Source organism: Corvus brachyrhynchos, unplaced genomic scaffold, assembly GCF_000691975.1.
Source record: "Corvus brachyrhynchos isolate BGI_N302 unplaced genomic scaffold, ASM69197v1 scaffold10, whole genome shotgun sequence".
NCBI lineage: Eukaryota > Metazoa > Chordata > Aves > Passeriformes > Corvidae > Corvus > Corvus brachyrhynchos.
The window spans coordinates 9,899,453-9,925,487 of record NW_008236180.1 but is presented as its reverse complement, the minus strand read 5'-3'; the positions used below and the strand labels follow the sequence as shown (position 1 = coordinate 9,925,487).

Sequence of the window (26,035 nt, the reverse complement as noted above, 5' to 3'; positions counted from 1 at the left end):
GCTCAGCCTCTTCCCCTTCAGCTTCTTCAGCGTCTTCAGCCTCCCGGGGCACTGCAGCTCCTCGATCAGCATCACTGCAGGGAAAGGACCCAGCCTCACCCAAAGGAAACGCCTCAGCGAGGAACACGAACCCTCCCAGCCCGGTGCCCTTGGCCACACGCTGTTCTCCCGGCCGGTGACGACCCGAGCGTGGCAGGAAGCAGAGCGGGACAGCCGCCCTTTGCCGGCCCTGCCTTCTGCCCCTGCCCCTGTCCCCGTGCCCAGGCTGGGACAGCAGAGCAATGCTCAGGCTCTTAGTGCCCCTCCAGGAGTCCTCTGCATCCAATACAAGCTTGAAGATGCAGCCAATACCAGGACTATTTTAAAATAATTCTTTTCTAATACAGAGAAAGTTTTGAAGTACTTTCACATGTTGGACAAGACTCCAGTGAGGCACTGGCTGCCTCAGGCTGCAAAACGCACATTAGTAACCTCTGCAGTTTTATTGCTCTTTTCTGTGTCTGAGTCCAGCTGCAATAGTGAACCAAAGCCACAGGCTGCACTCAGTCCTTGGATCCAGCTGAAGGCTGCTCCTGACTTTGCATCTGCTTTAGCTTCAGACTATCCCAGAACCCACTTTTCAGAGCACTTAAGATAAGCCCAACCTTCACACGAGGTTTATTTGCACATGGTCAGATATGGGAGTCTAGCATGTTTTTCCTGTTCTGATGAAAACTACATGGTCATAAGAGGAAATAAAATGGAAACAAATTGTCAGTGCAAGGGCTGGGCTGTTTCCTGCTCTGGAGTTGTATCTTGAGCAGGAAGCTGGAGGGCACCAGCCCTGCCAGGAGGAGCCAAGCGCTGCCGTTACCTTCTTTAGCGAGCTTTGCCAGGTGCTTCTCCAGGCTGGCAATGTGGTGTCTCTCCAGGTAACGATAGAACTGGAACAAAGTAACCGGTTCCGTTTGGAAACAGGGAGAGGGGAGCAACCCATCACAGGTGAGGATCTGCTCCAGCAGCCTCTGCAGCACTGCAGGGAACAGGGAGTAGGACAAAGAGAAGACAGTAGGTTGGTTACATGGAAGCTGCTAAAAACAAGTGAGAGGTTTGGGGTTTTTTAAATGCACAAGGACAATTTTCAGCACTGCACTGAAATGAGGTCAGCGTGGTCTTGTGCTCATGTGGTACCTGTCTCCAGGTGGCTGGGGTACTTCTCCTTCACTTTGAGCATCATTGTGTATTTCAGTGCATGGCGGAACCTTTCTGCTGAGGTCACCAAGATGCTGCTGCCGGGCTCTGCAAGATCACTCCAGATTTTCAGATACTGCTTCTTCTTTTTAGTCTTCTGAATAACTGAAACCCAACATTTTAAAAAGTCAGTGAGCTCTAGCAGATTTGGGATTTTACATGAGAAATTAGGCAGCAGATGGCCTATCTGGACATGGGACAGTATTAACTTGCATTTGCATTAGAGATGGTTTTGTTCAAAATGGGACATTTACTGCCCAAATGTTCACACCTGCAAGCACTGATGTCACCATGCTTGGGCTGAGCTCCTGAACTACCATCAGCAGCTATTCTGCCTCTTATTTTTCATTTTATCCCAGCATCTGAGTCAGTTCCAGAAAAACTTTCTGGGAGTTTAAGTGGTTGTCCTTCTGTCAGCCAAGGAGGTGCCACTGCCAAGGGTTTTCGGGATCCTGCCTCGTGTTCCTTGCCCAGGGCAGAGCTCTGACCTCAGGGTGCTCTCAAACCCTTCACAAGGGCACGTGAAGCAACACCCTGTGGTTCCCCATTTGGACCCTTGACTCCTCACTTTTACCTCCAGACATGAGCTCCTGCATTTCAGACTCCCACACTTCCCCTGTCACACGGTACCAGACCCTTTGCAGCTCTGCTCCAGGGAACAGTTTATTCTCACATCCTCCAGGATAAAATCTGGCAGCAAATGCTTCCAACTAAAATTTGCATTCTTGCTGCTGTATTCACCAAGATGAGAACAAAAGCCTTCCAAGCATCTCATTGTGCTTTATCATTTTCTCATGTCCAACAGCCAAGGGAAGAATTTAGTAGTGGGAAGACCTGAGATAGAATTCTGTGCCCACCAATCTGTTCCTGCAAGTGGGCACAGAGTTGGGGCTGTTTGCTTGCCAAGGAAAAGCACAGATATAAAAGAGGATTTTATTAAGGCTGCTCTGCTGCTCTTTGACTGCAAACTCCACCATCTACAACATCCCTGTTTAAGACCAGTTCAGCTACTCTTTCTTTGAGACAAACTTCTCCAAATATTTTCCTTCTGTGCAGAAGAAAAAACGAACCAAGGAACGAGCCCTGTTTTTTCTAAGAATCAAGATTTAAAGAGCTGCTTGAATGATGTAAATGTTTAAGGAATTTAGAATGAAACTCTCTGGGTCTGGGGAGGCTCAAGCAGACACATCAGGGGTGCACCTCTCCCACCTCTGCATGCCTTGGAGTAAGGCAGGTACTCACTTTTCTCGACAGACAGATCCAGGACATCCCCCAGGACTCGCGTCTGCTCTGACACTTCCTCCAAAATGCTCTCCTGGACAACCTGGGCTACATTTGGTGCCCTCAGTTTCTGAAATGCAACAGACATAACTCAGGAGCTGAAACAAGGGCAGGAGCAAGCTCCAGATAAATGAGGATTTGTTTCTTAGAATCCAACTTTTAAGACCAGCAAGAAAACCCCAGCTGCTCTCAGAAGGCCCCTTGCCCATCAAACACCTGCTCCCTGTAGTAGCAGTTTTTCATTCATTAAACATTACCCAAGCCAAGCCTGTGCATTTGCAGCCTGCTTTGGGCACAAAGGTATTGCTTAGAGCTTCAGCAAAACCCAGAGGCTGAAAAGAGGCAGCAGAGTTTGTATGACAAATTCTGTGTGGACACACATGTACAATGCATTTTTTGTACCCAATTTCCATTCTGAGTCTCTGTGCCATTATAAAACAAACAAAACATATTAACTTCTCCTGTAATCAGAATCAGCATTGACAGCCAGTGCCCTGGAAACCCCCAGGCTGCTCTGTACCTGCAGCAGACCTTTGCACAGCCTCAGGTGTGTTATCAACAGCATGTCTAGGTTGTCATCACCAGTAGTTACATCTCGTGCTTCTGGTCTTGTGTCACAGCTCAGGGACTGGAGCACATTGTCATTGTATGTGCTGGTGAGATGAGGGGAAAAAGGAGTTAGAAGTCTTATCACTAAATAGAATTGAAGATGTACTGTCTCAACAGGAAGATGCGAAAGAAACCAGGTGGTTTTGAACAGAAAGCAGCATTTCCTTTAATTGCATTTTATAACCCTTTTTAAAAACATGGGGACACCTTTCTGTGCTGGATTTGATACCACAGCTGTTTCCCAGCCAAGTGTGGCTGTTCTGGGACCCCCTTTGCCTGTCCCACGAGGTGCTGCAGCACATACCTGACACTGCCTGTCCTTATGCTCCCAAACAAGGACAGCTCGTCAGCACTGCAGTCAGCGTTCAAGAAGTCAAAACTCTCCAGCACTGTCTCCACCATTAAACTCTCCATAGAGGAATGTTTATGAAGTGTCTTTAGCTGTTAATGAAATATAAGCAGAAATGCTGTAATTTATAGTTAGCAAGCCATTTTGCAGTTGTTCTTTGCTGGTTTTGAAATAATTCCTAATAAAAAAATCACTTTGTTTTTCTGATTTCATTCTTAACACATCAGGGAAGTCTGCTCTCGGTGCAGCGCTCTGACCCCAAAATAATGTTGGCAGTTAAATTCAAAATATGTGTTAATATTTCAGTCTCTGTGGATTCCATTTTATCTCCATGCCTGGTAAAGCTGGTGAGAGCTGATGTTCTCTGCATCCTCTGTCACTAACACAGTTTTCACTCATTCCCTGTTTCAGAGCTCAAAGCACCAATCTCAGGGGGCTGTTGCATTCCAGCACAGCATCCAAGAGCTTCATATCAATAGTGGATTTCATGGGGCCTATACCTTTCTCCCCCCTGGAAAGGCTGCTTTGAGACTACTTGGTTTAGGTTTTAAGTTCTGTTTTTCCAGGGGTTTCACTGGAGCAGGAGGCCAGGGCAGTCGTGTTATCATCAGTTCTTACTCCAGCCTGGATTCCCTCCCCAGCCCTCGTGTTCCTGCTCCCAAACCTGCAGCACAGCCCCTGCCTGCTCTTCTCCAGCACCTTTCCTCTAAGGAAAGAAGTGCTTCCAGCCCCTCTGACTTGTCAGACAGCCTGGCCCGCCTGCAGGAGCCGGGGGAGCCTGGACACACGGGCTTTGATGAGCTGCTGCAGTCACCTCGAGCTACACCAGGCTTGAAAAACAGCCACAGATTCGAAGCAGACCTAAATGCTGAGGCCCTGACACGCAGCCCAGGTTCTGCTCAGCCCGGAGTTTCCAGCAGGACTGCAGTTCTCTGCCGATGCCGTCCCCCTCGCCCGGCCCCGGGCGGCTCCTGCGCTCCGCCGCCTTTCCCGAGCCCCGCCTGACCTCTGGTGGCCAAACTCCCCGGCTGGGGGCCACCGCTGCAGCCCCGAATCAACCCGACCGCAGCGGCACGGAGCTCCTTCAGGGCTAACAGGGAGAGCTGCACCGCCTCCCGAGAGTAAAACACAACCCTACCTTCAATTTATCCCTCACAGACGAAACCTGGCATTCCAGTTTCTGCAGCTGGGCTTGCCCCTCGCCACGCGATTTCAGCAAATTCAACACTTCCTGGAGAGTCTTGTCGATTGACTTTGCACGTCCATCTGGTTTGAGGTCATTTGCAGCATTCCAGCTTTTCTGGCTCATGTTTTCCTGCTCTGCCAGACGGCGATTCCGGGCCTGGCTGAAAGAGTCTCTCCTGCCTTTGTGACGGCTTGGAAAAGTGGAGGGGCTACTTGGGAATCCATCCGCACACGGAATCTTCTTCAGGATGTCCAGAGTGGTGTGATCTGGGAGAGGATGCTGCAGCTCTTCTGCTCCAGTCTCTTGAATTATCACCAGTGGCAACATCCTGTGATCCAGGGCTGGAGTTGTACTTCGGGATTCTGCCCCTTTCTGATCCTCCGAGCTGAACGAATCTCCCTCGCTCGTCTCCGCCGGGTTGTGTGGCTTGTTCCTCCCAGGGACATCAAACTCACAGGCAGCCAAGTAGCTCAGAATGCTGGGAGGCTGGCCTTCCTCACCTCCATCCCCTGGGCTTTGCCTCTGCTGCAAAACAGACTGAAAAGAGATCCCCAAGTGAGCCTGGAGACAGCTGGAAAGACCAAGATCCCACCTAGGAGAGGGGACTCTGCTTTCCTGGTTCCCAGTTTGATGCCCACCACAGATTACTGGAGCAGACACCCACATCCCCACCATTCCAGCTGCTGAGCAGAGTTTTGTTGAGGGTTTTTAAAATGTTTTACAAAATCCAAACTAGAACGCAGAAGAATAAGGGTTAAAAGAAAAAGTTAACAAAGCTCCAAAATAAACTGCAAAGGCCCCAGAGTGCTGCTTCCACATTGCTGGGTGTGCTCCTAAACAGTCTAATCTAACCCAAAAACCAAGCCCTGGGTCTGTGCTTTACCCTTTGCTCTCCCCGATGAACTCACCAGGTAATATCTCTCTCTGAAGCTGGGGGTGTTTGGGGGGGTCCAGTTGTACAACGAGCTCTTCCTGCTACCCACAGAAAACTTGGCAGTACTTCCAGGTGACAGAAACAGGTTCTCTGTGTCGAAGGGGCTGCAGCAGAAAACAAAGGCCCAAGTGTCAGTGAGGGCAGAGAGCACAGAGGTGTTTATCTGCTGGTAGGGTTTGAACTGGGACGTTTAGTCAGCAACACACGGAATAAAAGGAAACAGAAACTGCCTCTCTGACTAGTATCTTTGATTTCTCCAGCAGAGAAAGACACAGGCAAGAAGGCTGTGGTTTGTACACAGAATTCTCAGCACCCTTTAGACAGAAACCTGTGCCAGAGTCTTTGGAAGAGGAGTCCAATGGTCCCAAAGGTTGAGGTGCTCTGTCCTCTGACACTGGTGCTGGCCTGGCACTGAGCAGTGACAGGCACAAAACCATAGAGGAAGGAAATACAACACAAGCAATAAAACAGAACTGCCAATTTCCCTCTTGCAGAGCACACACCACCTGGAAAAACCAATAAAAAACCTCATTATCCTTCACCTATTAATAAACAATTCCTTTGGCTGGCAGAGGAAGCCTGTGCAGTGCCACTTGGCAAGTTCTGTGGTTCATACAGGTAGGGATGAGCCAGTTACAGCCCCAGAGGACACTGGCTTAGGTCTGCAAGAGTTTGTCAAGTGCTGCTCCAAAGACTTCCTAATTACCTACTTCAGCACAGCCATTAGTTTCTCAACTTCTTTGCAAAGCAGCCAAGGAAACTCGGATGAATAATCCCCTGGGATACAACTCAGCTAACCAGGAGAGGGAGAACACATTTCAAGTTAAGTAAAGCAAGTTTGGTTTTTATATGTGTTACTTTTTGTTCCTTTCTGAGTTTCCTTGTGGCACCAAAAGAAAGTTTGTTTTTCCACTTGAGTATTGGCATTTTGAAAAAAGTGAATTGTTTGCAACAAATCTGCAGCCTCAGTGATATGAATACAACAACCAAAGAGCAGGATAAAGTCAGCTGCATTCAGCTGTACATTGCAGGAGATCTAAGTGATAACAAGGACTAATCAATTGCAGGGAAATGAATTTCTGCTCTCTAGCAAAAGTTGAAGAGCAGAGTCCCAACTCTCTCTGGCTTCTCGTGTTGCACAGGGACAGTTCTGCAGAGCATCCTGCAGTGCAGCACTCTGTGTTCTTCCTGAGCAGAGAGAATGCTCTGGAGCTCCCCAAACCAGGTTAATTGGCTGAATTAGCCAGTGTCACCCAGCTGGGCTCCATCACAGCCCCATTCCTCAGAGCCACACAACCAACCATCTGCACTGACTCATGGGCAGAAATAAATTGGGTTTCTGACAGCAAGAGCCTTTTAGCCAAAGCCTGCTGTGTTTACTGATGAAAGCAAATTACTCCTACCCATGGCATTCTTAACAAAAGGCACAGGGATCCATTCCTCAGATTTTTTCATTTTTAGCTTTTAATACAATGATGCAGTAATGCAAAATGACACTTCTAGGAAAGGAACAAGAACAAACAACATCTGCTTTGCCCCTTTGGCAATTCCTAAGAGCCTCCAGAAAAATGCAGCTCTTCAGCTGGCTGCAGACAAGCACATGCTCCTGGTCCTGCAAGGAATGACTGGGAGAGCAGAGCAGAGGGGCATTGTCTGCTCTGCAGCTTCTATTTTCTCTTGGCTCTGAGCTCCTTGGGCACAATCCATCATCTCCCTCCACATTTCTCCAGCAAACAAACCATCACACTGGGACAGCTCCATGAATCCATCTCTCCCAGCATTCTGGCACAGACAGAACCCAGTAGTGGATATTCCAGGGAAAAACAGAGGAAGTCAGTCAAATGGAGTGGGCTCTCCCCAGACACAGGCTGGAGTTTGAGGCAACCCATAGCTGGGATCTGTCATGCACCAGACTTTGCAAGCAGACTATTGCCTTTAATTGTCACTGGCTTTTCCTCAGTTTGTTTAGTCACTTCCTGAAATCATTGACATAAAACCTCTCCATAGGTAAAAACTATGCAGGAATGTCATTGTTTAACCTTAAATTCTGGAGCAATTACTTTAATGGGGGGTGGCTGTACTGAGAGAAATTGTGGCTCCACATTTCCTGTCCATGTTCCCCAGCCAACATCCACATGCCTGCACAGGATTATCCAGCCACAGCTTTTCGGGCGAGAAAAGCTCCATTCAAAAAAAAAATCCAAAGTGACCCACATCTGATCATCTTTGCTGTCTCCATTCTGTGCCCTAATCACTCCCCTCCTGTCCAGCCACTCCATGGATTCAATTCCCCCAGACCGGATGGGCAGATAGAATTCCCTGCCTGAATTCCACTGCTCAGCCTGTGAATCCAGGCTTACATTAATACAAGAAAAAGCCAATTCTAGTCAAGTGGACTGGACTCACTGTTAATGATGAGATTTTTCTTTCACCCACTCAGCCCAGGGGAAAATGCCCATGCAATTCAGCAGAGAGGTGGTTGTTGGGTCTCACCCACCCTTTCCAGCCCAACAAGCACCAGGCTCCAGGTTATCCAGCTTGGCTCAGCACCAGCTGTGAGAGCACAGAGATGCACCAGTGGATCATCGAAGATCCTGCAGGAGGAACTGCCTCTTCACCTAAGCTTGCATCTCTAAGAGCAAGACTGGCAGTAGGTATGCATCCCAAAATAAAAGCCAGACTTTCTTTTTTACTCTGCCTTAAGGTTTTGTGCTCCTGCTCCAGGAACCCTTGTGAGCCAGGCCAGCACTGCTCAAAGCAGTCACCAGAGTGGTTCTGACTGGATGGTGCCCCCTGGATCCCAGTGCAGGGCACTACTGGAGTTCTGAAAAGAGAATACAGCCCTCTCTTTATCCTGCATGTGAGACAGAATTCAGACTGTTGTTTAGGTTGGCAAAAACCCCAAAGCCTTTTGCCAAACTGGCCAACAAAGCCGTTCTGCAACGGTCCCAAGCTCATTCACACTCCTCATGGCACAATCTATAAAGGAGCTGAAGGCACTTTTGTTTGAGCCCAGAAGACCAGAGGCCTATTTAAAGAAAATATACATTTAGAAGCAGAAGAGAGAGCTACATTTGGATTTCTCACAAAGCAGGTCTAGACTGAAAGCTTGCCCCTCATGGAACTTTGGGTAAATCAGATGAATTTGTTTAGTTATTCTTAAATCAGAGAAAAAAGCAGCTGTTACTTTGAGTGCTCTATCTTTGAAAACAGAAACACCCTAAGTTATCACCACAAAGCTCCTCTTTTCTGTAAACAACCTCAGCAGACTGTCAGAGAGGAGAGGCCAGCTCTGCACAGCAATGCTCTGGAGAATCCACTTGGTGGGATCCCAACGCATCTCAGGAAACTTAAACACAGCAGAGACACAGAGCTGGAGCTCTCATGCACTGAGAAATTCCAAGGGGGGATTAATTCCCAAAGAAAATGAGTCACCACTGCCCCGCTCCCAGCTCAGCTGCTGCCAGCTCCAAGGGCTGTGTGATGCTGTCCCAAATCCCACGGACGTGCTCCTCTTGCCAGCCCAAAGCTGCACTCTGAGCTGGAGACTGCAGCCAGAGAGTGTCAGCAGCACTGGGATGGGACTTTTCTAGAAAGTTTTGCCCCAAATACAATTTGCTTTGGGGATTTAGGTTATGAGGAACTGTGCAATATCCCAGAATTGGAGGGGGTTTTCCTCATCCAGTTCTTTTGTAAGAACAGCTTATGTGCATGATTAATTCTGAAGTTCCTGCCAGTGAGGACAGGAAGGGAGTAGATCCAGCAGCAGGGAATGAAGGACTGTCAGTGCCACTGCTGGGGGCTCACAAGAAGGTAGCAGAAGTGGTTTCTTCCAGACTCTATATTCTCCATATACCATGGCCATGGTCAGCTCTCACGAGGAAAACGCATCATTAACAGGGGCAGGCAAAACTCTGCCAAGGTGAGTTCATTTCTTGCTGACCTCAAGAGATTTGTGTTTGAAAATAATTTTCAGGTGCTGTGGCAGGGACACATTTTTCAGCCCAGTTGCAGGTACAAGTGTCAAGGACCACTGCACATGCAAGGGACACTCGGAAAATGGTACTGGATCAATAAGGCTTTACTTTCCCCAGCCCCAGAAATGGAACCAGAGCTGTTTCTGATTTTCCTGCTGGGAGCCTGGGGCCTTTCAGGGAGGGCCTGACAGCAGAGGGGTGTTCAAAGGCCTCTGGGCCATGCAGGGCTGGGAAGAGCCAAGGCTGCAGAGAGCCACGTGCAGAGGGACATGCGGAGAGTGTCCCCATTTCACTGGGCACCTCACTAAGGGGCTGGTGTAATCCTGGACAACAGCAAATGCAAACAGGTTAAAAAGTCTTGATTTGTTGTAGATGGCTCTCTCAATGTGGAACAACAGTGCCATAAAGCAGAAATAACAGAACTACCTCAAAACCCTGTGCTGGTGAGTCTGGAGGGAGGAATAAGTGCCAGTGCACTGTCCACAACAGTGAGAATTTACTTTTAATAACAGCATTAATCCACTACAAAAATCAAATTACAAATTTAAAATATAAAACAATTTAACAAACCACAGGCACCGTGACAATGCTCAGCTATTTAAAAGGACATCTGTAAGCAGCTTCCCTGGAGTGCACAAACAGCCTTGTGTCCATAACTACCCACAGCACACAGACGAAGGTGCCAAGTCTTTGGGAAAGCTGCTTTTTTAACAGATCATGTCTTGGTAATAATGACTGTCCTAAAACTTCAGCTGTGTATTTTTTTCATTGTGTCCAGAAACTGCTACTTCCAGTTTCATTTCATCACCTTTAAGATTATTTTTCATGTTTTGTAGACACACATACATTGCTTGGAGTTAGATCAAATGCTCATTGTGAGGAGCAGAGAGCTTAGTAAGGCCACTGGCGAGGTCCCACGGCTGTGGGGACACCAAAGGAAGAGCTGAAAGGTCATAGGAACAGCTTCTGTCCCTTTCTCTTCCTGCTCCCACCATCAGATCAGGCCCAGGGGTTGCTGTGAGGGAGCATGGGGCTGTTCTCTACCCTGCACCTGCTCTCAGATAGAAAGAGGTAAATGTTGAATGCAACTCAGGGACACACCTGGGAGCCTTTCATTATTTCAAATGTTTTCTAGCTGTTGCTGTTTGAGGCTGTACTTACTTCCAGAGGACCTCCAGCCGCAGCTTGATGGTGCCCAGCTCAGTTATATCCACAATGATCGCCTGGGGCTTGGTGGTGAAGAAGTTGACGCTGTCACATGTCACCACCCCAACCAGGATAGTGGCCAGGCCTCGCAGCTCTGTCACCTGCAGGGACAGACAAACACATCCAATTCCATCTTACCAGACAATCCTAAATCCCCTGCATGGAGAAGAGAACAGCCCAGGTCAGATCTGCTCTGAGGCCCACAACAAACCAAGCCCTGATACTCAGTTCTGCATTCCCAAACTGCTGTGAGCCACTGTCCCCACAAGGAATATCTCACAGGAGGCTGCCAAAGAGGGGAGGGGTTCCAGGAGCTGGGCACACACAGAGCTGTACAGCATTCCCATTTTTAAACCTGCTGTGTATTTGTACTGGGCAAAGATTACTGAGGACAAAGTGGAAAGAGCAGGAGGTGTGGAGGACATTCATCAGCAGATTTTCATAAGCTGACAAAAAGAGTAAAACTATCCTTGTGACACAAAGTTATACAAGTTTTTACAACAATTATGGTAAAACAGGGATCTGAATTAACTTCTCACCTGATCCTCATTGTGCAGTAAAAGTAAAAAACCACTTCATAAACCCATTTTCAAAGGCAGTGCTGGCAGGGTGCCAGAGTGTCTCCTGTGTAACCCAGCTCCTGCTGCCAGGGGAGGGAACTCTGCAGGAGCTGCTTTAACAGGCTGCCAGAGCCCAAAGGCCTGCACTGGCACAGTTTCCCAGTAGGACAGGATCCAGCACAGCCTTCAGTCTCAGCTCTTTTCAGGCTGACAGGAGTCATGCTGCAGAGCAGCCCACAAGTGCTGCTCAAGGATTAACCCCACCTGCCAGGGCAGTGCCAGAACCAAGCGTGGGTTTTCTGTACAGGAATTTCTCTCCTCCAATAGAGAGCAGTACTACAGGTACTTAACATCCACATGAGGGATGGGAATAATATCTACATCCACATCTGTCTCCACATCCAGCTGCATCCTAGAAATTCCCAGATATTGATCTAGGACCTTTTCAGAAAACCAACCAAACAAAAAACCTGAAACACAACCACAGGTCCCAGACCATGGGAAAGCAGGTGCACTAATACAGTCACCAGTGCCAGGAGCAAAGGAAAATCAGAAGTCATGTCCCTTCACTAGGCAGAACATGGATTAACTGCCATTTTTTACATAGCTACAGAAAGAAAACCAAGAATTTTGAGAAACCCTTGGTGGTCTAAGGGGGAAGTAGCAGAAGACCTGTTAACCCACTGATTCCAATCCAACCATTATACACCACACCTTGATTTCAAACTTCTCGTGCAGATTGGGTATAAAAACCTTTTCTTCCTCATCCCACGTTTGGCTGTCATCAGTCTCAATTTTGCCTTTCAGCCTCCATTTTTGGCGCCCCAGTCGCACAAACACCTGGAAACCACAAAGAAAAGAGCCTGTTGGGCCAGCGTGTCCCAGACTATCCCCTTCAGTCCACAGGTCCCTCACTGTTCCAGTTCTATGGAAGCAAAGCTGCTCCCTTGATCACTGTACACTGGGAGCTTGGATACAGCCAGAAAACTGGAGACAGGAATTGGGGGTGCAGGCTTCAACCCCTGAAGTCAGCACCCAGTGCCACATCCCACCCACTGGAGAAGGAGCTCAAACCACACTGCACTGCAGGTGGGGTGGTGCTGAAGTACCAGGACACTGGAATTCACTGGGAAAGGTTAGGAGCAGGAGAGCACCCAGGGAGACACTGAGTGCCTTCACATCACACCAAGGGCAAACTTCCAAGAAACAGGCAGCCACTGCTATTTGATTCCAGGGCAACTCTGAAGGCAAAGCCCTGGCAGCTGGGTTTGATAGGCAATCACTGGCATCATTTAAACGCTCCTGTAACACCCAAATCACATCTAATCCCCTCTGTCCCTCCCCAGCTTCCAGGGGCACAGTGAGTGTGCCAATGTTCTGTTCTCCTCACAGCAGAGTGTGGATTTATCACAGTCTGGCTCCTGCTCTCCATGTTCCACCCCTGCCCTCCTGTGCTGCTCATGCACTCTCACTCCAGGAACAGAAAAGACAAAATATACATGTTATATACTGCACCTCATACTGGTCCCCGGGGCAGAGACGTGCAAAGCCCACCAGCCCTGAAAAGAGAAGGAAAACTCCCAGTGTTTGTAAGCTTTACAAAGCCCCCCAACACCTCAGCCTGCAATGAATCAAGTGACTCTCTGGGTAGCGCTCCCTCTTGTCCTCAGCTCTGAGCAGAAGCTACCCCACCAGCCCAGTGCACTCTTAAAAGGAGAACATTTAATTGAGCTGAAGAAAGAAAGCCTGTCAGCCTTGTATTCAAGTATAAAACACCATGGCAGGTCTGTTTTACAGCACTGGAGCAAAATAACTTTACCAAAATTCTGTCCAAGATCTCACTGAATAACTGGACTCTCAGTGGATCAGATTGCTACCCAGAAACCCCAAATCAACAGATGAGTCTTGAAGGAAAGGAAAAAGGAACCTACCTTTCATCTTCACATGAAACTCTCCCAAGTGGACCTCCAATGCCCCCTCTATAAAGCACATGTCCTGAAAGAAAGACTGCACAGTCACCAGCACTGCCCAGCAGTGCAGAGGAGCTGCTTCCCCACACATGCCATTTCTTTTAAAGGACTGCATTCCTTTTATTTTTTTTTTTTAAAGGGCATACAAACATTTTCACCAGTAAAGGCAGATAAAAGTAATGTTAATGGATTCTGTAAGACATAAAATCTTCCACAGAAGACTGGAACTCCTTGAGCTCCTCACTGTCAGTTACCTTCCATCAGTGGTTTTGTAAAAATAGCATAGCTCATTACTTCAATTCTCATCCCACACTTCCAGTGGAAGACATAAGAGACCCCAGTATTAAGGATTTTTCATACAATGTACCTGCATTTTATTCACACATGCTTTTAACCCACACCATTAAAAAAAAAAAAGCCAGCAGCAACTCCCAGTGCACTCTTTGTGAAGGAGCAGTCAGGTCCTGCTTACAAGTGTGAAGGATTTCCTACCTCTGTGCACTCCTGGACGTTCTTGTAGAGCTCCACCAGGCTCTCCCTGGAGGCTTTGGTGGAAGGGGACAGGGAGAAGGCCTGTTTCATGTTGGTGGCCCCATCCCGCAGTCTGCACTGGATGCAGTAAGCTTCATAGAGCTCTTCCACCTTTCAAACATGGGAAAGAAGGAGCTGGAATTACCCTGGCATAGTTAAGGCATTTTGGAAAGGAACATCAGCAGTGTTTCCTGGCCAAAACAAAAAGCAACAACCAAACCAAACCCCCTGTCAGGGCACTGCAGGATGCTGCAACTCCTGCATTTTACAGAGTGCAACAGTTTGCTCCTCAATATCCCATGCTTTTTTTTCAGGAATACCATCAGCTCTGCTTTTACCAGAGTAGAAGACAAGTAGTAGAGTAACACTTTGCTCACAAAAATTGCAGAGCAGGAAACCAATTCCCTCAACGCAGGCTCAACCCCCTGCTGTGTTAGCTGTGCCAGAGGAGAGGTTCCAGCCCTCTGGAAGCACTGGCAGACAGCAGACACAGAAATGCCCCTGTGGCCCCTCGTGGGAAGGGGGGAGAACACATCAGGCTTCAGAGCAGCATTTTCTGAATAAACTGGCAGAGAATGCAAACTGGTTTCACAGGAAAACTCAGGTTGGGTCGTGCCCAACATTCAGCCTGAATAGAACCATTCAGGAAATTAAATAAATAAAAATCCCCTCCTCCTGTAAAAAGAGTGGCTACAGCTTTCAGCAAGTCCCCAGCATTCTCCCCTTCAGATGAATTATAATCAGAGTGTTTTCCATGTGGATAGATCACTTACAAAGCAGTGTGAGCCTTACAGGTACAAGGTATAAACCCCTTACCTTGCTAATGTGAAACTCCAACTTTCTGATGTATCTCTCCACAGAGCGGATTTGCTTTTGAAGAGGGCAGAGAGAGAAAAAGGGATGTGAGAAATTATTTCCTAAATGCGCCATTAGGTAACACAGCAGACAGCAAATCACCCATTTTCCTCTTTTGGCAACATTCCATCTCATCCCCAACAGCCTTACCTTATCCAGGTCATAGTAGAAAGCCTGAAAGAGAAACAGCACAGGCTGAGGAGGAGAGCACCTGTATTTGTACACAGTGATGATACCTTCATACATACTGCAAGGCTCACTAGGACATCCTCATTTACACTAAATTAATATTGCAAACGCTGATCACTGAGCAGACACAAGGAGGTACAGCCCAGTAAAGAAACATGATCTGAGGAACACTGCTGGATATTGGCAATGAGAAATCCCAAGCTCTCACAACGAGGGCTACCTTGCTTGGGAAAATTCTGATTGTGATGCTTTGCTGGATCCCACCTCAGTGTTTTAACTGGACAACCCCTGGGAGTCCCTGGAGGGAGAAAGCACCTACTTTTGTGACTGTATTTAAGTACTTAAACATTAAAAACACCTTACCAATCTAGAGTTCCTTTTTGTATCTTTGTGTCGACCAGAGAGATAATCCAGCTCAGCCTGATGTGCTTCCAGGTATTCACTGCAGAGAAAGCAAGCCCACTGTTAGATTGTCCCAGAGCGGTCATTAGAGATTCTCTGGGGAGGCGTTTCAGCAGAATGTTACAAGGGATGTAGGAGGAGAATATCAAGTTCTAACACACACACAAATCACAGATCTCCCTCTCAGATTCCTCTAACTATTCCTGCGTGACCCCTTCCTGTAAGGCAGCAGAATGGCTCAGTTGTTGAGGAAGCCTCTGCTTACAGTTACTGAGGAGGAAGGACTCACCAACCAACTCCATCTTAGAGAGCCAAAGACTTGCAACATGAAACACTTGCACTACAAACCCAAGCTCACAGGAGCACTGCCCAGGTAAGGTGGGGCCGATGCCACTCAGCGTTTTAGCAAACTGAGCTGAAGACCCTATTAAGGCAATTTCTTAATGCAACTATTACTTTTCCCAGAATGAGAACTCTTTTTGCAAGGTGTGAAGCACTTGGTGCCAGCTGGCTTCTCTAGAGTTGCTTGCATGCATGGGTTGTTGCTTGCATGCTTTACGAGTTTCCACAGGGCCTTAAACTTTTTCAGCTGAGACCATCTTCATCCAACTTTCCTTTTAATACAGAGCAGACTTAGGTAACTTTTTCCTTTAATGTTTAAAAGGGAACCAGAATCACCTAGTAAATGCTACATTATTAGACAGTCTCCGAGCAGTCAAAATAACTTCATTTTAGACAGCTACACTTCTTCACATTTGCTTTGATGCATTTCATTTTCTTACTGTTCCAAAACCAGGTCCCCCAAGACATCCCACGTCTCCAGCATTCAGCTGTCTGCTCTTAACACCTGCCCAGTAAGAGCTCAGTGCAGAAGCAGCCAAGGCTGAAGGCAGAAGAACATTCATTTACCTTTTAGAAAGGCTTCATCACTTTTAGATTTAGGTATGTTAGAATGACCAGCTTGATGGAATGGCACCCAGATGGTTAACAGAATAAAGAGTTATTTTCTACAACTATAAAGAAACAGGCACATAAAATATGTTCTGTACTAAAAATTCGAGTCACTCCAGCACCGAGTGGACTTAAGTCTGCATTTACTTAAAATTTGGCCTTTGTATTGCTATTTGATACAGCTGTTTTCTGTAGGTTACTTCAGTCAATTAGTCAGCCACTCACTTTTGGCAGGAGGCTGATCATGTGGCACTCACTGCAAAACTGGGAACAAATTCTGATCCACTTTATAGTTTCTCCTCCCTAAGCTCAGATAAATTCTCAACTCTGCAAAAACATTTGGTTTCCTTGTTTCTTTTAAATCTAAATCCTCTAATAAGACATTGGTGGATATTTTTAGGGCTAAGACTTCATAGTCTTTTATAGGACTGAAAACGTGACACATCTGACTTTATAAAGTGTTACTACAGTGCATTTTATGTTCTTTGCTTAGGAAAACAAACTAGGAGCAAAATGCATACAGGAGCAAAATGTGGAGGACAGCAGTAACACACTGCAGGAACTGTTAGAAGGGTGCCAGCAGAAAGAGCTGTGGGGTTTACACATCCAAGGGAAGGTATTTTATCTTCTGATAGCAGCTGCAGGGTGTAAATGAAGTTCCTGTAATAATAGAACATTCTGGGAAATCAAAAAGCTGACGTTTTCAGGTGAATCTGCTTAGGCCTTTGTGTTACAAGACACCTGAAGATCACAGAGCACTTTCGAAATCCAGAGTTTACTTCTATTAAGAGGGAGAAAAAAAAAAAAAGAAAAAACCAAAAAAACCCCACTGAACAACCCTCCTAGAGCAGCTCATTCTGTCAGTGTTCACTAATCAGCAGAAGGAAAACAGAAGTGGTTGATGAACCAGCCTCCCCACTCTGCCTTTGCAGGGCACACCCTCATCTTCAGACTCGATTTTAAGTCAGCTTTTTGAGTCATAGCAAACTCCACACAGTTCCCTCTCCAGAAGCTTTTTGCCAATCACTCCCCAGGTCTGGCTGTCCCATCCCTATGCTGCCACCCTGCCCTGAAAGCCTCCCTTCCTCATGGAAGTTCAGCTGCTCCCCAGGAGATGGGCAGAGTTCGCTGTCACTTTTTACAGTGTAATTAACTAGGAACAAACAAAAACATCAGAGCACTTTGCTTGCAAGCAGACTGTCTGAGAGTGAATGAAACTTGTTTTACAAGGTCCCAGGCCTGGGGAAGTCACCACATGCGTTTGGAGATGCCAGATGGAGACAGAGCACAGTGACACACAGACTTAAGCAGCATGACTAGGTAAGGCAAATTACAATATTGGAAAAGTCCTTACTTAAGTCCTTTCTTCAAAGCTTCAAAAATTTTCTTCACCTGCAGTGGCTTTGGATCCCAGATGAGTGCCCCCTTCTGCAGGGAATTATAGGCCTTGGGGGGTTTCAGTGACATCCTTGATCTCACTGAACTTCTGCTGAGGGACTTGCTGTAGAAAGAGAAAAGAAATACAGGAAAGATGCAAACCCCATCACTTGGGAGACAAGAAATGCCTGAGCCACAGAACTTCCAGGGTACAAGCTCTATCCATTCCCATGTGCATTTACTCAAAATTACCAAGTTCTTGGACACCTGAGCACACTCTGGCAGACAGCAGAAACCCCACAGTGCTGGCTCTGTGTGCCCAGCAGGCAGGGCAGCTGCCAGAGCCTGGGCACAGCCAGGGTCACCCGCAGAAGGGAGCTCTGCTGCAGGGCCAGGGCAGTCCCACTCTCACTGCCACCTGCAATCCAGGCAAAGCTGGCAAGGAACTTCTGCCTGCTCAAGGTCTAAGTGGCAAAGCTCACCTAAAGAGCCTTTAGAAATTGCTATTTCTTCACTTGCACTCAGCATCCATGTAAACCATGGCTCAGAGCACTCCCCAGGTTTGAAAAGCCAACTGCCAGGCCCAGATTGCATACAAGATATAATTACCAAGAGTTTTTTCAGCCTCTAACCCCTCAGCTAATTGCTCTTAAAAGCAACTGCAAAATCAAAATTAAGTATTGTTTCTACAAGAAGTGCCCCACACAGAATTTTTTTGTGCCAGCCTAAGGAGTTGGAACACTCTAAACCATCAGTTTTAGCCAACTGTAAAGCAGAAAATGAACTCTCTGCAAATAATTCCTGCCTGGCTTACCTCTATCTATGTGCGCCCCTAAGTCTTGGCTATTTTTATACAGGTTTGTTAATAATCCCTCTAAGTAAAGCCTCTAAAATAACATTACCTAAAGAAGTTTCCCATCTACCAAAGCAAGCCAAACCAGGCAGCTGCTCTCTGAACAGCTTTCTACCTTTTCTACAATTTCCATCCTAAATTCAACTCACCTGGAGAAATTATGAACTTCATCAGGCTCAATAGTTAACAACTGGCTGGTTTCAGTTCCAGGCATGTAACTGGAGGCCTAAGGAGATTATTGTGCTGGGCGATTAAAGTCCAGACCCAACACACCTGAGAGCTGTCCCCAGTCCTATTAGAGAAGCCCTTGAGTAACTACTTTAATTATCCTTGTCCTAAATTTCCACTTAACTCCAGTTTTTAACATCTGTTCTGCAAAAAGTCTGATAAACGAGGTGTTGCCAAACATTACTGGGTACTTAATTTCTTCACACCACTGATTATCTTGGTTTTTTATGATGCCTTAATGTAAAGTATTAATTAACCAAACCATTTGGAGCTCAGGTTACCTATAACAAGGAACATAAGTGTTAAATTAGAACCTTACATTAATATTACTTTTCTTTATTATGATAATGTATCTTTGAGTATTCCAGGCAAAGTGAGAGAGTTTCAACAGGAATAACACTGGAAGGGACAGTCTGGACAATAAGCAGTTGAAAGAGTCTCCTAGAAGGCTCATTACTTAAAATTCTTTCATGCTAAGAAGAAATAGCATCTAATTCCATTAGAGTACTCTAATTAGCAGGATACCAAATAGAAGATACAAGATAATGCTGTTTTGAAATTAAAAAGCCCAAATTACTCCTGGGTTTTGTTTCATTTTGGAATCTACCTTCAGATTTTTGGAGTGCAGATCCTAGATTCTGGAAGTAAGTTCCCTTCATGTGGAAGTGCAGCATTTCAGTACTGCACACAGACAGGCTGGGATTTCCCACTCCCCCTTCTCCTCAGCATCTCCCACTGGCTGCTGCAGCCCATATGAGCACTGATGTGAAGAATCCCATTTTCATACATTTCATACGAAAGTTAAGTAGCTGACATGGCCTGTAGGGCCAGTAGCTAAAAGCTGAATGTTCTGTTGCTGCTTTCCCTTGTGAACCTCGTAATTTAAGTATCAGATTTCCCACTATATAGATAAAGTAATAACATTGACTTCCTGTGGAGACCATGGTGGGCAAACACAAAATCGTGTGTCTGACTGAGAGACCCGAGGGGAAGTTGCTAAAGAAAAGCAAAAGTATATTTAGTATCTGCTCAAGAGTGTCCATGTGGGCCTGATTTGTGTGTCATCCTTTGGACAGACCTTGCACAGGGCCCCTGCAAACTCCTGCTGAGTTTTGCAACAGTGCCTGAGGGAGAGATAAGTTAGGAAAGGGTGATTAAAAAATTTCTTGTCCATGCCAGGGCAGGCTCTCATGTTCACTGGGCTGTGACTGAATGTCTAGTACAGAAATCTTCCTTACTGCAGTGGTTCCTGCACAAAACTGTCTGTCTAAACACTTACATAATGAAAAACAACGTCATAAAAGTGCATAAAGAGAGGCACTTGGTCAGGAAAGCTTTGCAGTTAGAAGTAAGAGGATAACCCTAAGGGACACATGAACTTTCTGTCTGGAGCACTGGGACCCTGCTGGACGGTGCCTGGTGGAGAAACAGCTGCTCCCCACAGCTCCTGGTGGATCCTTTCCCTGCTAGAACTCCCACTCTGGACTGGAGCTCAAGCCTGTTTACATCATCTGACAGAGTTTTTCTCCAGACCTTAGCAGTTGGTGGGATTTTAGAGATCTGATCTTTGCTAGGGGTAATATTAATTTTCACTTTCACCAACTAATTAATTTATTCAAATTGAAGAGTTCTCAGTTGCATCACAATCATACTGGGATTTCATTTTTTGCTCATACTTTACCATGCTGTGTTTAACCAAAAGTTTAATTCAGTCATCTGGTTCTTTGAGAAGGTATTTAGTTACATGAGTGAGGTATTTTGCTGATACAGAAGTGGATTTTTTTGAGTACAATACTCCTGGAGGCACACTTCCCAAAACTTCTACGTGGTGCTGCTAAATGATTCACTCTGATATTTCTCTAGCATGCACTGGCAGTCAGAGGCCATATTAATTTTCCATTTATAGGTCATATCTTCTAAAAGCACTCAAGATTTACAGGGATTTACAGGAATTGCTAAATTCACAAAAAGCACAGGAGCATTTTTAGTGGAAAAGCTGCATCCCGTGTGTGGCGCAGCTGTCCCTGCAGTGCCCAGCAGTGGGGCAGTCTGCAGGGCAGCACAGCTGCTGATCAGTGCAGGAGCAGCCCTCGGTAGTTTTAGGTGGGAGTGAAGGAACAGCATCTCCACAAAGCTGCCTCAGGTCGATGCACTGCCAGCCTGCTGCCCAGGGACCAGGGGCTTTGGTTTTGGTGTTACTTACGCCAGTTTCCTGCTTTGCACAGTGCTGAACCCAGTGAAGGAGCAGCTCCTGCTGATCCCACCCCCATCCCCAGGGGACACAAACGTGAGCTTGACCGACATGGCTCCCAGTCAGTGAGTCTGGAACAAAACACAAAACACAAAAACAGATGAGGCCAAACATTCTTGGCAGTTCTTGTGCTGCTGCAAGTGGTGAGCTGCATGGAAGTGGAAAGTCAAAACAACACACAGCAGAATAAATTGAAAAAAAAGACTTGTCTGCAATTCACGTTTCCTGTGTTGCCATCCACAGTACAATTAATAAGGGGTTGAATAGTCTAAAATGAAATCTCTTATGCTCTCTTCAATTTCTGATTGATTTTACAAACTCACTATGCAAAAGCCAGAATAGCCTCAATTCAGAGCTTCTCTACCATTTCTGACTTTTTAAAAACCCTGTAATTGTCCCAGTGCTTCAGGAGTCCAGGCCAACCTGTGTATTTCCAAATAGGTGTGGATGCCAGAACAATACTTAAGCTCCAGACTTAGTCAGGTCGAAAAAGCAGCTCCTTGCATCTGTGCAGAGCCACACTGCAGTCAATGGTAGAATTGGCTGTGTGGTGCTTAAGACCAAGGCAGAAGTCTGGTTTCAACAGTAAATTTCAGGTTCATGCTCCTCCTCTGGCAGGGTTTCTCTTGGATTGCTCTCTTGTTTTCCATCAGTCAAACTCTCTTGCTTTTTGGAGAATTGTGTTCTCTGCCATATGTCTATAGAATCCAAGTCCCAATATAAGTAACAGACATATCCTTCAAAGCAGCTGTAGAAAATCACCCAGACAGTTCATATACAGAAAAATTCCCTTCCTTTCCCCCTCAAGCTGGTGTAATGTAAACACCACAAGTGAGTAAATCTGGGTATAACAAAAAGCTGGAGGATGCGTCTGGAGAGAGAAGTACAAGCTCCAACAAGGAGCTCTGAATGCTCCATGCAGAACTTTGTCCCACATTACAGAATGTGCTCTGAAGAGCACTCTTAATCCATCAGAGGGGATGCTGGAAAGGAACTCTGCACTCAGCCCTTGTTCCTGACATTATCCCTTTAGCATGGCTACCATTAGTCAGACTACAAGCCCAGAATGTCAATGTAAGACACTAACTTGGAGAGCAACCTCCTCCCTGCCTGTGAAGGCTGCCTGTAGAGAACTGAATGGTTTAATACACTTCCCAAGAGGAAGGGGATTGGAGACCATTTTGCTAATTCTGGGCTAGTCTACAAGTACAGGGAATTACTGCCGGTGACCATGCTTTAGGTACCATCGCCTACAGAGCAGGAACAAAAGCTGTCCTGCATTTCCAGGAGCAGAGATCCTGCCTGTTCAGGAGAAGCCACTCAGTCAATTCCCCGGGCTGAGGTTTAAACTCCCATCTCCTTGCCTGTTCTATGGGCTGTGCCAAGCTGAGGAATACACCCGGGGAAAACAGGCAGAACACTGTAGAGCAAGATGTGACAATGATAAATCCCAGCTGAGAGACACCTGCTTTGGAAGCTCTCCAGTGTGCAAAGAGGTGCTGAGCATGGCCAGGTATTTCACTGCTCAGAGGAGCGAAGTTCAGTGACTCCACAGCCTCAGGAGTATCCACAGAAATCTGTTACACGGAAAACTCAGGTGCCTCTCCACCACCTCTTAATCAAACCATACAGTGCTTTTATTCTCTTGCTTTGAAAAGATCCTCCTTAACACCCTTAATCAGTCCTTGGACTTGCATCATATCACAGCTGAAGTTTCAAAATATTTTCCATTCTTCCCTCTAGTTTTCAGATGTTTGTAAGTCTGTGAACTGTCACCCCATCAAAAGGATCATTAGCCTGAAAAGAGCATGTAACTTACTGAAAAATGTAATTGCATAACAAGCTGTTAAAGGAGGAAATAAAAGGAATAGCCTTGTGGTTATTGACCACATCCCTCATCAAGGCTAAGCCAGATTCCCAGGATCTATTTTTCAGCTCTTTAACCTGGGAAACTCAGTTCATGGGTATAAAGGAGGAAGAAAGTGCAAGAGCAGCTGCTCTAGAGCCTGCCTAACATGAGACTGAAAGCCTTTGGAGCACACAGATATGGAACAAACAAAACCAAGCAGACCCTTGGCAGGGAACAGGAAGTGGAAAACGATGAGAAGACTCCTTAAGTAAAACCTGTGGGACTGACGTGAAGGAGTATGTGGGAAATGTACAGACCCCCAAAACTAAATTAGCAAAAGAACTACATTGCCCAAATTTCCTAGACCTGACCACGTGTGTTTATAAATCCAGTATAATTCTGGATTTCCAGGGGATGCACTGTTGCAATTCGGTAGGAGCCAGAGAAGCCTTGGCCCTCACATGGGCATGGCCAAAAGCATTTCAGCTCCTCCAGGGTCATCTGCTTTCTGTAGCTGCCCAAAGCTCCATCCCCAAGGCCACTGAATCTGTCATGTTCTGCTCCAATGTACTGCTCCTCTCAAAAGCAACTCACAAGTACCTCTTTCCAATTCCCTAAGAATGAAGAGAATTTAAATAAAGCACAAATAAAGGGGTTATCTTTCTTGCTTCAAAATAATGCCAACAAAGTCAATACCTCTTGGTACACACTTGCACATGTATTTTTTGTAGTGACCAAGAAATCTTATGGCTCATTTCACATTTCTGAGCAGAAGACCATAAGTTGGATGTCAAGAAAACATTTTATTTGTAAGACTTATAATGCAGTTGTTTAAACAGAGGGTTTTCTAGATGGAGTGTCTGTATAAAAGTGCTGAGCTACATTACAAGTGCCCCTGAGAAAAAGCATCTGGATCCATCTCAAATTCTACCCTCCCTTTAGGGTAGAAATAAACCAGATAAGGACCCCGACAAAGCTCAGTTCAAATCTGCCTTCCAACCTGTAACCTCTGCTGTGCCAGTGTATCCAAATCTCATAGAAACAGGGATTATGCCCTGGGGAGCAGAGGAACTTCCTCTCCTTTACTCTTCCCCCAGAGCACGGAACAGCAGTTAGCCAGGGGCTGCATATGCAGAGCACAAGAACAGCAGGCCAAAATAAAGGAGTCTATTGCCAGGGGCAACTGGAACACCAAACTACTGCAAAAACCGTGGAGTCCTGACAAAGTCTTCTAAAGCTTGTGAGTCTTGGGCACACCTCCCAGCTGCCAGGGACTCACTGGCTGTAATGTTTTAATACGTGCCATTCCTATGGTTGAGACTTCAGGTCTCAGAAATGTACCTTTGAATCAAAAAAGAATTTTTTTTCCAGATCAAAGGAGTAGGTTTGTTTGGCCCTGTTTCAGTGGTCCATTTGCCATAACAGACTGTTGGTGTGTCAGCTTTGGTGTGACCAAGCATCCAGGCACGCTGGGGCTCCTCTGAGCAGTGAGGACACACAAACTGCATCTTGCGCTCCCTCCCTCTGAGGCTGAGGATGCTCCTCAAGCCAAATGACCTTCACCTTCTACAAACAAAATAATGGTGTCTGTTTGTGTTTATGGCTAAACTTTTCCAGCCCTACTCACATCTTTAATTGTTTCTGGGCACAATGGTTTCAACAATTTTATGAGGAAAATATGACTCAACGACTTCTTGCAAAATGTTTCTGCTCATGTTTAGTGCTTTAAATTAGTAGCCGTGTTTTTGTGTTAGCATCTCCAAGAGGTCCACTTGGTGAACCCTTGCTAGAGGAAAGTATTCATGTTTCCCCAAAGTTTGTAATGTTCCAACTGGGAATGGGCAGTGGGTGGGAGACACTTTCTCCTGGTTGTGTTTCTGCAAGAACTGCACCAGCTTCTGCTTCCCTCAGCTGTTCGTGGGCCCTGGCAGCCTGCACAGGGCTCCAGACCTCACCTGTGGGGCACCACCGGCTCTTCACTGGCCTGACACAACAAAAGCCAGGCTGAAATCAAGCAAGTTATTGTCACTATAGCAAATAAACACAATTACTGACAGACATCCATTCTTAATAACTGCAGTGTCTGAGGGTCACGTTTGTGGTTGAGGATACATTATGTGATCATGACAGTTTGCCTTCCACTGCCAGGTGCAATCCTTCTCCTTACACTTTCAGACCCTTGTTATTTTTATACATAATTTTATTCATAAATATTACACTCACTTTACTTGGAAAGACAAGAGAGCCATTTTAACTTCTAGTTGTGGGAACCAAACAGAGTTGATTTCATTTTGTATTATCACAACATAATACTTAATTCAGTATCTGGTAAGCCCAACAGTTTATTGGAGAGACTGGGGCCTTCGTGCTAAAATCTGGGGCTTAGATTTGTGCCTATCAGGACACTCCCCTGGTGGTTTTGTGCACAGCAGAGCACGAGTTTGTTGCAGAGTTGCCACCTGGAATTTATGTCTTTTATAGCATGGTTTTATAAAATTCACTTCATGACAGCCAAACAAACGTGCCATTGGTCTGTAGTGGCTCTGCACCATCTCTACTGAAACTCGGCTTTCACAGTACAGAACCAGAATCAGCAGTGAATCAGTACATGAACATTTAGGGCCTTCAGAGACCTTCTCTGGACCTTAGGAATGAGCTGTGGTTCCAGCTAATCATTGGCCGTTTCAAAAAAAAGTCAGTCAAAACTGCTAGGTTTGCATTCTGCTTCCCTGAATTTATTATAATTTCCACCAGAACTGTTTTGCTGCTACAATTGCATCAGGATCAGGATTTTAGCTGAAAGAAATACATTCTGCAAACACTTCATGGGTGAAAAGACAACCCTAACGCAATTACACCAAAAATCTTCAGCATAAGTTAAATTTAAGACTGATTTTGCAAACTGGGCTGCGTTTGTCTGCCATCACATTGATGTAATCACAATTATTTTTCTTCTTGCTTATTTCAGAACATAGGGACAATGGATTTAACTGACCCTTCTGAATGCTGCTGATGGGCTGTATCCAGAAACACTTGCAGCAGACAGTGGCATTTGTCTTTCATGACACTGATAAAGAAAACAAAATCAGATCCCCACTCTGTATTACAATCCTGTCAAAGATTTTGAACAAAGTCTCAGGGCTGGTCTAGGCCTGGACCACTGAAGTTTTTGTGATGTCAATGCACTGTGGAATAGGTGGAAATGTCTGGGCTTTGGCACTTACTTTGCAGTGTTGGACATGTAAAG

General features: G+C 46.1%; 1 protein-coding gene across 1 annotated transcript; it reads right to left on the bottom strand.

Moving 5' to 3' along the window:
- Positions 1 to 3: 3 nt before the first annotated feature.
- On the bottom strand, positions 4 to 26,035 carry FAM65C (family with sequence similarity 65 member C; the record flags this gene model as incomplete). Its single annotated transcript, XM_017735976.1, has 19 exons — positions 26,013 to 26,035; positions 20,892 to 21,010; positions 17,585 to 17,731; positions 15,241 to 15,319; positions 14,839 to 14,862; positions 14,650 to 14,703; positions 13,795 to 13,944; positions 13,264 to 13,327; positions 12,848 to 12,891; positions 12,047 to 12,172; positions 10,728 to 10,873; positions 5,564 to 5,693; positions 4,608 to 5,192; positions 3,425 to 3,561; positions 3,032 to 3,164; positions 2,473 to 2,581; positions 1,171 to 1,335; positions 854 to 1,012; positions 4 to 74 (listed from the first exon to the last, which is right to left on the bottom strand). Coding segments are annotated over exons 2-19 (2,424 nt in total), but the record flags the coding sequence as incomplete, so codon positions are not given.